Here is a 12,577-nt window from a genome sequence, read left to right on the forward strand (position 1 = left end):
TGGAAAAGATCTTTAAGATCATCAAGTCCAACCGTTAACCTAACACTGCCATCCCACCACTAAACCATGTCCCTAAGTACCTCCATCTACCCATTTTTTAAATACCTCCAGGGATGGGGACTCAACCACTTCCCTGGGCAGCCCATTCCAGTGCCTGACAACCCTTTCAGTGAAAAAATTTTTCCTAATGTCCAACCTAAACCTGCCCTGGCACAACTTAAGGCCATTTCCCCTCATCCTGTTGCCCATTACCTGGGAGAAGAGACCGACCCCCACCTTGCTACACCCTCCTGTCAGGCAGTTGTAGAGGGCGGTAAGGTCTCCCCTCAGCCTCCTCTTCTCCAGGCTGAACAACCCCAGTTCCTTCAGTTGCTCCTCATCAGCCTTGTGCTCCAGTCCCCTCACCAGCTTTGTTGCTCTCCTCTGGACATGTTCCAGCAATGCAACGTCTTTCCTGTAGCAAGGGGCCCAAAACTGAACAGAGTATTCGAGGTGCGGCCTCATCAGCGCCGAATACAGGGCTATGATCACTTCCCCACTCAACATCAGCAAGTTTCGCTGCACAGGAACCAACAGCACACGCGAATCCCAAGCACGTGCTCTCAGCTGCTGTGTGCAGAGCCTAAGCACAGACTTTAGCCTTCAGCTACACCTACGTCACGCATGCAGGTGACGTACACGCTACTGAGGAAGCACGCGTACTGGCCACTCCAACAGCTGCCCAAGCCACTCCATCAGTTCTGCAGCAAGTACAGAGCTCCCCATTCCAGTGCCAGTGGCTCCTGGCAGCCCTTCACCTCATGCCTGGGGAGACTGAACAGAAGCCTGCTTGTTTCTGCTTGGTCTTAGCGTGGACGAGGTGCATACAAAAGCCCCACATCATTGACACTCTGGAAATAGGTGGGAATGGACTGACTGACCCATGTTCCCTTTCTTAGGGCCCTGGATCTGGCAACTCAGCCACGAGAGATGGCACCAAACAATTTTATAGGTTAAACCCAGGTAAATTATTCTGCCTTACAGAATTGCCTCTCCTTAAACAATAAAGAGCTGTGGGCTGCAACACTGACCACGGGCCATTACTGTTTCTAAAAAACCCGACAGAACAGTCTAAGTCTAGACTTCAAACCTAATAGAGGCACTCCCAACCTTCAACAGCCTAAAACTGTGCTGCAAAAAAAGGCTGAAATCCTGGCTTCTTTTAAGGCAATGGGAGATTTGCCATTACCTTTTCCCACTCTATTTATATCTGAGATGCTAGCAGATGCCTTGTTCCCTCTGTCTATAACAGACAGATCTGTATGTACGTTTTATCTCTTTTTTTTTTTTTTTTTTTTTTTTTTTGGTCTGGAGACTGTTTTCCCACCCTCTTATTTAAAATGGGATTAGGAGGTACAAAAAGATGTTTTGTTTCTGGCTTTATATATTTATGTATTTATTTTGATAGGTTTTATCTACTCAGAATTTCTTTCAGCCACAACACTGCAAAATTCCTTATCTCTAACATTGTTCCGCTGAAGGCACCTTGCAGGATTATCCCCTTTTGGCTCTTAACTACTTAACCTGAGATTGGAAGAGCCTTTTCAGGCTCTAAAAATTTTCTGAACCTTGAGGGTTGTAAAAGAGAAGTGCTATTTGCTACTAGAAGTGAAAATTATAACATTGCTTCGATTGGCTGCCAAGGCAGGTAGATAACAGCATTTTATAAAGTGGTATCTCTTAAGAAGCAGTACCATAGCTGTAAGGAGCTAAAGCATCTGACTAATGATGTTTTATGGTATTTGATATGCTTTATGCTGTTTGATATAGAAAATCTTGTACATATATTTATGTTCAACTGCAAACTCCAATTTGAATGTTCATTCATGCTTTAGTTATCCATTTACAGTTGTATTGTACCAGGCATTAAAAAAAAAAAAAAAAACCCCAGCAGCACACTGTCCAAGAAGCCAGACCTGTTATACTTCAATGACAAAGGATTTCTCAGTAGCCAGGATCTCGCTTGAGGGAATCACCAGCAAATGTAAGCAAGCTAGAGGTCACCTGGTGGGGTCTGGGGGTACCTACAGAGGCTTAACTGGATAGGATGGGGTTGTTTCAAAAGGACCTCACTCTCCTGAGCTTTTTTCTGAACTCAAAATGAGAAAAGTCATTGCAGGAGACAGACATTCATCTGCCAGTACAAATACAAAGCAATTCTGCCCTATGCAAGATCTGAGCACTTCACATCAATTTTTAAAAACTGGAGTTCTGTATCCCTGTGAAGATCTGGCCATCTACCACCATTACAAGTAGAATATCCTAAAAACGTATTAGTTGGTTCATCTTCTCTTTTACTACTCCTATTTCCTTAATTTTTGGAGTCAGATGAACTCTCCAGCCTTACCAGGATGCAGTATTAACCAAAAGAAACCTCTTTCGCTTATCCTTACTATCACAGATAACCAAATCATATTAAGCATCAGTTACTTCTCTTAAGCAGGTACTTAAATCCTTCTGACTCCTTTCAGGAAAGTGCCCCTAGAAGTCCCTCTTTTCAATGGTTTGCAGCCTTCTCAAAATATCAAACTAACTAATATAATTTTTACCCATTTGCTCTTGTTTTAGTACAGTTCTTAGTTCAAAATAAATTCTCCTCCCTCTCAGTTGTCTATTCCTCAACCATGAAATATTTATAGACAGCAATCATGTCCCAACTCAGACTCTTTTTGGGTAAGCTAAAAAAAGCTAAAAGCATTTAGTCACCTGACGTAAGATAAATTTTTATTCCCCAGATCATTTCAGAAGCTCTCCTAATATGTTTACTTGACTCTGAATCAAACTGTCTTTAACACACTGGTGACCAGAAGTATACACAATACTCCACATAAGCATTCCCACCGTCATTTGTACCCTGTTTGCTTGAAATACGCGGTGCATCTGAGCATACGGATATGTATAACTACATTACACAAGTGGCTCAACCATCTTGGAACTATTACCTAAAAGAAGAATTTCCCAGAAAGCACCCTGTTTACCTTTTCTATGCACCATATGGAAAAAATCCATACTTTTTTTTTTTTTTTTTTTAAATAAAAAGGCAGTTGAAGCATTCAAGAACACAGTAGACTAATGGCTGTGAGATCTGAACTTTTGTTAGCTAAAATATTTGTGGCTACCTTAAATCAGCATGCATTCACAGGGCCATCCCACCTCTGTGAAGACTCTGATCGACCAAAATGTTACCCTGTGATATGTTAAAAGAAAACAGTAAAAAAAAATAAAAAATAAAAAATTAGCAACTCAGCTCCCTGTCACATTGTAAGAATGCCAAAATTTCCACTCTTATATATGGATGTAGAAGGGAAGCATGTGAAGCCCTGTGTAATGCTTGAAGTTGTGGAGACAGAGGGCCGTTAACCAAGATAAAGCAACCTTACTGCTGCATATGTTCTGTTTACTGCATATTGTGCTTGTGCAGGCTGGCTATCACCTGCTGACTATGTTATTTTATGGATGAAGCAGTCAAGAAATGAGTATTCATAAAACAAAGAATGAAAGACAAACAAAAGAATGCAGGAGAAGAATAGTTGCATGCAGACCTCCTAGCATCATGCGAGCATTTTTCAAGGCTAGACAGCAGCCCATATTTAAATTCTCACCCTTGTACTAATCTCTCCCTCCTTACAGCAACACCCGCTTACACGGTAAATAACAGTTATAATCAAAGAAATTGCAAATGTTGTAAAGTCTTGGGGGAGGACAGAAGTTATTAAAGCTTTTGGAAAGGAATGAATGTGGATTTTTAGGTTCCTTGATATAAAATATTTTTTCAAATAATTTTCCCGGCCATCAACCAACTTGTGGTTCTTTGTGGCATTGCAGCTGCTAAACTCACCCATTCTTTGCTTGTTTTAAAACTAAGAGACTGTATCACCTAGATGGTTTCCGAGCCTATCCCCGCTTTCTGACATGCTACCACAATATGCTTGCTCTGTTAGTGTTGCACTCCACATTTAACATGCACCCAGAATTTATTCTTGAGCATCAGCTGGAGTTTCTCATGCAGGCCACATATTCCAAGAACCACAGGGAAAGCTTTTCCTCCCATTCCATGCCACCCCTCCCCAGCTTTAAAATATTAAATTGTAATACATGCTCCACCCTTTACTAGCCTTCCCTTTTTTTGTGTCATGCTTCTTGCTGCTTGTTTTTTTTCCCCTTTTTGGGGTCACTGTGCAAACCTTTCTAGTTCCTTTCTCCTACCAGCCTCCTGAATTCCAAGCTCCTAGTAACTAAAGCCAACCAGGAGCAGGAACGAAAACTTCATTTCCCTGAGCAACACTGCCTGCCAAAGCAAAAACCAGGAAAAATCCTTTCTGTATCTATGAAAGCATGGAAGGCTGGCGGCAGCTTCAAACCTACGATGACTTAATTATTTAAATTTTATTTTACACCTATTAACCATAGCATATCAAGTAAGAGTAGCAGCTGCTACATGAATTTGACCAGCTCACTTGCCTCATCAGATCACCCATCTGCTTGCTCTTCACCTAATATTTCTGTTTGATAGGTTGTAAAACAGATTCTTGCAACAGGTCAGGAACAGAGTCAACTTCAAATCCCACATAGAAATTTCTATGAAAACATATGGACATCTATACTGAGTGATGTCAAATTTAGAGAGGCCATTGACCTTATGAAAGTGGATAAAAGGAAAATTGCAGCCTGTGATGGAGTAACACTGACTCCATTACAGTGAATGAACAGAAGAGCAGAGAGTGACGAACCATATGTATAATTAATTCTAGTAATACAGACCTACAAAATTGATGGGTGCACATACTACAAAATGGTGTGGAAAATGCCCTTCTATAATATATCAATTTCAGCTTCTACAGCATAAAAAAATATTGCTTCTTTAAATGATCAATAAGGTAAACTTTCCCTGTTCACCAGCAGTATTTTATAAAAATTCAAGTTATGCTAATTAAGGAAATTATTCAAGAGCTATGTAATCCAGCATTTAAATTCTCATACCTTGATACTTTTTTTTCACCTCGATTCAAATGAAAAAAAAAAAATAGGAAGGACATACAAAGGCTTGAGTTTCTCTTTACTTTCTACTGGAGGGTGTAGAGCCTTGGGAAGTTCTTTCACTTACAGTGCATGGCAAAACCACAGGAAGATTACCTGTTTCTGAAAAAAAAACATGTTACGCATAACATATAACTTTTCCTCTTGTGTGACCTTCTGGAAGCAGAGACTACAGAGTACTTAAAAAAAAAAATATCCCTGGGATGTTATGCATCTGGCCCATTTCTAAACAGTTGCACAGTGCCTTTGGCGTGCCAAAGAACTGAATTTTTCTACCACTGAATTTTCAGGCTGGCAATAGCTTGCAATCCTTCATGCGCAGATGAGTCTCTAGAAGGCTGTTGGATCCCGTTGGTTACAGCAAAAAGATTGGCCTCAGTGCCTGACAAGGCAGACTGGGAGTTACCCAACATGACCGGTGGGTTGGACCCTCGATCTTACAGCCCAGGTTGTTTTGTTTCTGTGTTCTCAGAGCAGCCTCGCACAAGGGGAGATGAAGAACGGCACTTCTTTTCCGTAACCCTATCTCTGAGGCAACCTCAGTTCCCACAGCCGTCCCCAGTCCTTGCAGAGTGCTACAAAAGAAATTTCATCCCTTCCACTACTGAAGTGAAGTCTTGGATAACCTGCTGTTCAAACACACAGCACAGGTAGGATTTCTTTGTTACAAAGCTGCTTGGTGAGGTGCACAGCATATTTACTATATCCAGAAGGCTTTTTAAATAAGACAACATCAGATTTGACTTAGAAAAATTTCCTTCGTCCAAATTTCCCCCTACTTTAAATAGCCAAATAGCAATGGTTCAGGCGAAAAGGAATGCAAACTTAGAAACTTCTGTTGCTGTACTGTGTTTCTACCTCACAGGTGAAAAAAGATCTGCTTCTGACATAAATACCAGAACTAGCTTTAAGGTGAACTTCCTGGAGCAGAAATCAGCAGCAAAATCTGAAATTTATTGAACATCACATCTTTGTATTTAAAGAAAGGACAACCTTCGCTATAACTAATATGATATAAGTTCTTAATTCTTCCCTTTTAAGTAGACAAAAAACTCCCAGCAAATATGCAAAATAACTGGAAGATGATGGTCATTTTTGCTGTAGTCTTTAGCACCATTTGGACATGAAAAAGTGTCTTCCTTTTTTCTTACATTGAAGCCAAAGGAAGAATGAAAGATTAACTTCAGCAACTTAAGCAGCAATATAAATTTTGATTTAGGACAGATTACCTCAGGCTTGTCTGGAACTTGAACAAATGAAGACTAAAAATGCAAAGCATACGCAAGAACAGCTGTGATTTCTGACTTCAAGACCGTTTCTCTCCTTAGAGAAAGCTGGTTCAGTGGAAAAAGAGAAGACAAGACTGGCCAGATGCTTTAAGCTTCCTCACAGTATAGTGTATTTTCAGCACATAACTATTATATTAATGATTATAAATTAAAGTTTAAATAACTTTCCGATTGGCCATATCTGTAATTTAGAAAATCATACAATATAATTATTCTAGGTAAAAATGTATTATAAATACAGACGTCTTAACTTTTGCCGTGACACCGTTTATCAACACTTTCATGGTTAAAGGATTTTAGTGTTTGCAAGGCAGATCAAATTTATATTAATGGCACAATCACATTTCCTCATAGCAGACTTCTGTTCACCAAGTCAGTCAGCAAAAAGTTCATGCTTACTTGATACCAAAATTTTGAACGTCGATAATTTACATCCCTGTAATGAATTCCAACTGAAATTACTTTTGAAATTTCACCAACAAACCCATTTTAATACTTTTTTGGTCTACAGCTCTCCTTCTCATAAATTCACTACACATTTCCTGCAAGTCCCCAAAATAAGATTCACTGGGAATACAATTACCAGATTTGTAATTGGAGATGCAAGCTTTAGTCTCTTTGTTGTTGTGTACTTTCATGTTTATAAATTTCAATGCAGTTGTTCTTTTCTCTTATAATCCCTCTGTTTTATAATATTTCAGAGGAGTGCAAAGGAATTGGCGTTCAAAAGCTGTTCAAGGTGCACTGACAACCTTAGCAATTCCAACCGAGACCCAAAGAGCTGGGTGGTGTACAGCATTCCCTCTCTCCAAATCCCCCTTCTCTCCATTTCCATGCTTTTTGACACGATTTGCCTCCCTGTTTCATGGAGTCATAGAATGGTTTGCATCGGAAATGACCTTTAAAGGTCACCTAGTCCAATCCCCCTGCAATGAGCAGGGACATCTTCAACTACATCACCTGTTCTTGTCCTTCCACCTGAACACCAGTGGCTCTCCCCCACGATTTCCATCCCACTGTATCTTTTGAATGACTATCAGTATGTAACTTTTAAAATGAAACTAAATAAAACTTTCATTTAATCAGTAGAAACTAATGACCAAAACCCTCTTCCCCTTCAAGAAGAAGAGTTGCTCTGTTCAAAGAGGGCACAAACTGAAACATAGGAGGGTCTGTCTCAACAACAGGATGTACTTTTTTTACTGTGAGGATGCCCAGTCACTGGCAGAGGTTGCCCAGAGAGGTGGTGGAGTCTCCATCCTTTGAGTTACTCAAGAGCCATCTGGACATGGTCATGGGCAAATGGCTCTAAGTGGCCCTGCTTGAGCACGGGGGGTTGGACCAGATGACCTCCAGAAGTTCCTTCCAACCTCCACCATTCTGTGGTTCTGTGAAAATGGCACCAGCTGTAGCGACCGTATTTAATAACAATTGGAAGAGGAGGCCATTTTTGAAAGAATATAATCTCTCATGCCACTTTCTACTAAAGAATGTTTAGTGAATCAAGTAAGAAATACGTGTGCGTGCAAGCATATAAAGTGTGTAAAATATAACTGGAAAAATCATAAATCTTTAAACAGTCTATTCACACGATTTCAGGGAAATGGTCAATGCAGCTCAAGGAATTCTTCTATTCTTTTACTATAATCTTTTAGAGAGGGAACAATTAATTTTTACTCAAATAAATTAGCCACTGCATTTATAAATTCCCCAGAAAGTTGTTTTTATGTTCACAGAGGGAGTTTTACTGTCTTCTTTGTAATAAAGACAAGAATGCAATCACTTAAGGACATGGCTACAGCTCAGAGCTAAGACAGGTATGCCCAGCATCTGCAATAGTAGTTCTTCAACTTTGATTTATTTTTTTATTTATACTGTGTACTGAACTACTATAGTTTTAAAAACATCCTCGTGAACATATGATACGGAGTAATTACTGCAAGTATTTAATTTAAAATAGGAAACCTCAGGACGGGCTGTTTTAGCAGTCAGGTACCCAACTGAAAAATTTATGAACGCTCTGCAAAAATTTTTGTTGTTACAAAACTACTTACACTAATTTTTATTCACATTGATACTTTTGGGATGTGTGGAGCCAAAATATATACTATGTTTTTGCTTTGTCCTTTTGTGGCTAATACTCTACAATGTACTTTTATGCATACACACACACAAAAAATATATATATAAAAACGGAAAAGTGCAAGCCAAACGTTCAGTGTTTGCATAACAATGCTACTGGTAGCATCGCGAGCTCACAGTCATGTGCATATCAAGCAGAAATCTAGACAGTGTTCCCAAACCACTGGCAGGAAAATGTACGCTAATATAATAATTCTAAAAAACATATTTAAAGCTAATTTAAAACACCTATGTTCAATTTTTAGGAATGACAGGGTTGTTTTGTCTTCCGTTTTTTGAGGTTTTTTGCTTAACTCGTAAACATTCAGTAATTACTGATAACTTTTAACTGTGTTTTTAAAATGTATTTCTATGCCTGACTACAGAGTAATCCTTTCCTAACAGTTTTGGCTTCTGAGGCTTGGAAACGTAGTCTTGCTACTTTGTTAACTCCTAAAGGGAATCCTTGGAAATTTTTCATAAATTCCTGTAGAGTTGGATAGGGATATCCATCAGATTATGTCAGGAAGGACATCAAAAGAGAGGAGCATGGTAAATAGAGATACACAGCACCTTGAAATGACAGTGATTCAAGACTGGGAATGAAGCTTTCCTGGAAGGCAGGAAAGGAGAAAGGAAGATAACAAAAGGTGCTGTCACTTCATGCAGTCTGTGCAGGTGCTGCAAAACCTCACCACCACAACCCAAACCAAAAAAGCATCCTCATGGTCAGAGGCCAGCTTAGACATGGATGTCTGAAGACCCATCCATGATGTGGTGCGGAAGCACATGGAGGAAGTCTCTCCATGAAAATAGGTAAGGTTTTCCAGTTCATGTGCTACATTAAGCGACTAAAAACTCAAGGAAGAAGTCAGGGAATGAAGGCATCAAGGTCAGCTGTTGCACAACAGTAAGAGAAAATGCTTTCGGAAGGAGAAAACTTTTCTGCGTCCTTCTAACTTTGGGAAGTTCGTTTCAATTAGATTGACACTTTTTATGATAGATAAATAGATTGATAGAGAGATATTACATGAGGTCTTGACTTCGATGACGCACAAGCCCTCCAGGTCTATTTAACAGAGAGCTAAATCTTTATTGCCATGAGCAGCAGATTTAATGATCACAGAAGGAATTAATCACATCACACACTGTCCCCCTATTCTCAGTGCACAAGCCAGACACCATATTAAGAGCCTATTTTCTTCTTTCTAGGTTTTTCTTCATGAAAATAAATCAGTAAGTAGATTTCACCTGCTTCACAGTGGTTCTAAGAACATCTACTCATCAGCAAAGACTTCAAAAAAAATATACAGTAATGTCCTTTGCATGCCATGAAATCCTATTCTTTTAGTATTAAAAACTGATTTTTTATCACTTGAAAAAGTTGCTTACAAAGTCTTTAAAGGTCAATTTCTTTTACCCTAACAACCCAAGTCACGGAGAGGCAATACCTACCAGAGGTCCTGCAGCACTCTGAGTGATCCTAACTTCTTTCTATTGAGATGCCCAGGAAAGACTAGCTATGCCATAATTAACATAAAATAGGCAGATGCCAGCAAAACACTCCCGTGATGACAAAGTTATCAAAATGTAGTTCTCATGAAAGTCCTAGACCTTAATGAAGAAAACAATCTCTGAGAAAAGCACCATGATCAATTCCTGCTTCCTCACCAATCTACCACAGTACTGAAAAGCCACTTCTCTTTTACTGAAAGCCAAAGCAGATGCATTACTGAGTCAAAAGCTCTGGAGGTACCCACAGGGAGATAACCGACGTGAGTGAATTGTGCTGTCATATAAGGTGGCCAAAGCACGATGAGACAACTGTATTCATCCTCCAGTACAGGAGCAGCAGAAGTATGTTTACACATCAATTGTATCTGTGACCATTAAAAATTACAAAAATCCACTTGGAGGGGTGGAGAAAAAGCCTGCTTCGGCAGCAGCATGAAGCATGACAGCACATCCTTTAGAAGGTGTACATTGCAAAACACCCTGGCATATCCTACGTAAATTATACCACAGGTACTTGGAGTTCATTCAACATTTTTTTTCAGATTAACACCACAGAATTTTATCAACAGCAGAAAGCACATAGGAAAACATATATGTGCGTGTGTGTGCATATTTTTATTACACCCCCCCCCATTTTGTCTTTTCTGTTGATGTTTTTTATTTTGTGTTTTCTTACCTTCTACTGCTCTCTTGAAGAAAACTTTACAGCTGCCACATGTCACCACCCCGTAATGACATCCAGATGCCTCATCTCCACACACCAAACACACTTTGGAAGGTCTTGAAGATCCAGTTGATACACTTCTCAATGAAGAGCTGGAATAAAAAAAACAAAGAAAATAAAAACAGCTATGAATATTTCAAATTGCACTGGCCATAATGCAAAGTTCAATTAAGAATTTATAACAGGTATATTGTTCAAGGCACCTAACAATTAGGAAACCACAACTCTTCCTGGCAATGCCTGGTTGAATACATGAATTGCTTTAATTAGTAAGTACAATATTTTTACTGTGTGTTTTAAAACACCCATAATATATCAACATTAATGTGAGAAGTTACCACAAGGGCAGTAGAATTTATTGGTAGCAGATGATTAAAACTAGAAACAAACAACAAACAAACCAACCACTGTGGCAACAACCTGATAGCTATGAATTTTCTTTCTGTTTGTTTCAAGCCTTTACAGCTAAGGAATACCTGCAATAAAACCGCTAAGACCATTTTATGAAGTAGTGCAGCAAAGTGGTATGTACTCTCCTGTCTGCATTCCTTCTTACCCCTTACTTCCGAAGTAGTTTTGAAGCCTTTTTACATTCTGCAAGTGTAGAAGACCCTTCCATATGACTGTAGGTCCCAGAAAAGCAGCACTGGAGGTTCAGAAACGGTCCCAAAGTTTTGCAGACCGATGCATCTTGCAAACCCAGCTTCAACCATCTACCACCTTCTTGAAAGACAGGGCATTTCTGTTGTTGGGTTTTTTTTTTTAAACCATGACTCTCTGAAGGTATCTTTAGGAAGTATTCTCCACTGGCAACTCTAAAAGACAGCGCTCTTCACAAACAAGTCACTTTTCATGGTGCAGTGAGTCTCCTCCCGCCCTTCTTCCCTTGGGAACTGGCAGCGCCACCCTAATGTAATCGGCACGCTTGGAGAAACATGCCAGATACTGAAGGAGATGAAAGCTTTGGATCCCTCCCACGCCTCCAGAGGGCTGGGGAGAGCCTTTCCTTCCACATAGCCTCTCTTCTCCAGGTAAACGTGACCTCTTGCATTTCTTCACATGTTCTCTCTCCAAATGCTGCCAAACAACTACAAAAACAATCCTAAAAGACTTCACACTGGTGGTGAAATAATCTGATAGTTCAAATTGCAGGTCACAGGCTATTTGTTGGTCAGTGATTGGGAAATGAAGTTCACAGGTAGTCTTAACTCAAGCATAAGATAACCAGCTTGCTTAAGAAATTCCAATTTTGCCCTTTTCCATTTTCTATCTTCCTTTAAATAGGTATACAGAGGTCAAATGATTTATCCAGGGGCACAGCACGAATGTCACTCCAGATCAAGGACCACAACTCTCCTGGCCTCCAGCTCTACTGTAATATCAAATCTAAATGTCTTTTTAAATGACAGCATTCAGATGCTAATCAAAATGTTCCAAATAGTATTCCTGCTCTTGTCTGCTCACTAGTCTGTTAGATTTACTAGTTTTAGTCCTCATGCTATTTATACTTTCATTACGTAACATCACACTACTTGGTAATTGCTAGGTGATGGCATTAGCTCATCTGTTAAAAGAGACAAAGGAAAACCTCACCAAATCTCTGTTAAAGTAAGTTCTGTGTGCTCAAGTCACAGTCACAGCCATGCACACTGCATTAACCTACCCCTAAGGAAAGGGTAGATCCTTCTTCAGGATTTGCCAAGACTGTGTTGGTATTCAGCTCTGCATTTGGATTTGTTTAGGCAAAGAACAGGACTTTCTCCCTCTAGCACGTTTCATACTGCATGAAAAACATTAAGCCTCTTACTAAACAAAATTCTTCAAAGAGTGTCTGCTTTCTAGAGAAAATGTC

General features: G+C 39.6%; 1 protein-coding gene across 2 annotated transcripts in view; it reads right to left on the minus strand.

Moving 5' to 3' along the window:
- The window catches only part of NR3C2 (nuclear receptor subfamily 3 group C member 2), a 208,062-nt gene that overhangs the window by 81,638 nt on the left and 113,847 nt on the right, over positions 1-12,577 (minus strand). For both annotated transcript variants that reach the window (XM_009643645.2, XM_009643646.2), the window contains exon 2: positions 10,678-10,817. In XM_009643645.2, coding sequence (XP_009641940.1) covers positions 10,678-10,817 — 140 coding nt within the window. The remainder of the gene's footprint in view (positions 1-10,677; positions 10,818-12,577) is intronic.

The sequence above is a fragment of the Egretta garzetta genome, unplaced genomic scaffold (genome assembly GCF_000687185.1).
Source record: "Egretta garzetta isolate BGI_Z169 unplaced genomic scaffold, ASM68718v1 scaffold258, whole genome shotgun sequence".
NCBI classification, from domain to species: Eukaryota; Metazoa; Chordata; class Aves; order Pelecaniformes; family Ardeidae; genus Egretta; species Egretta garzetta.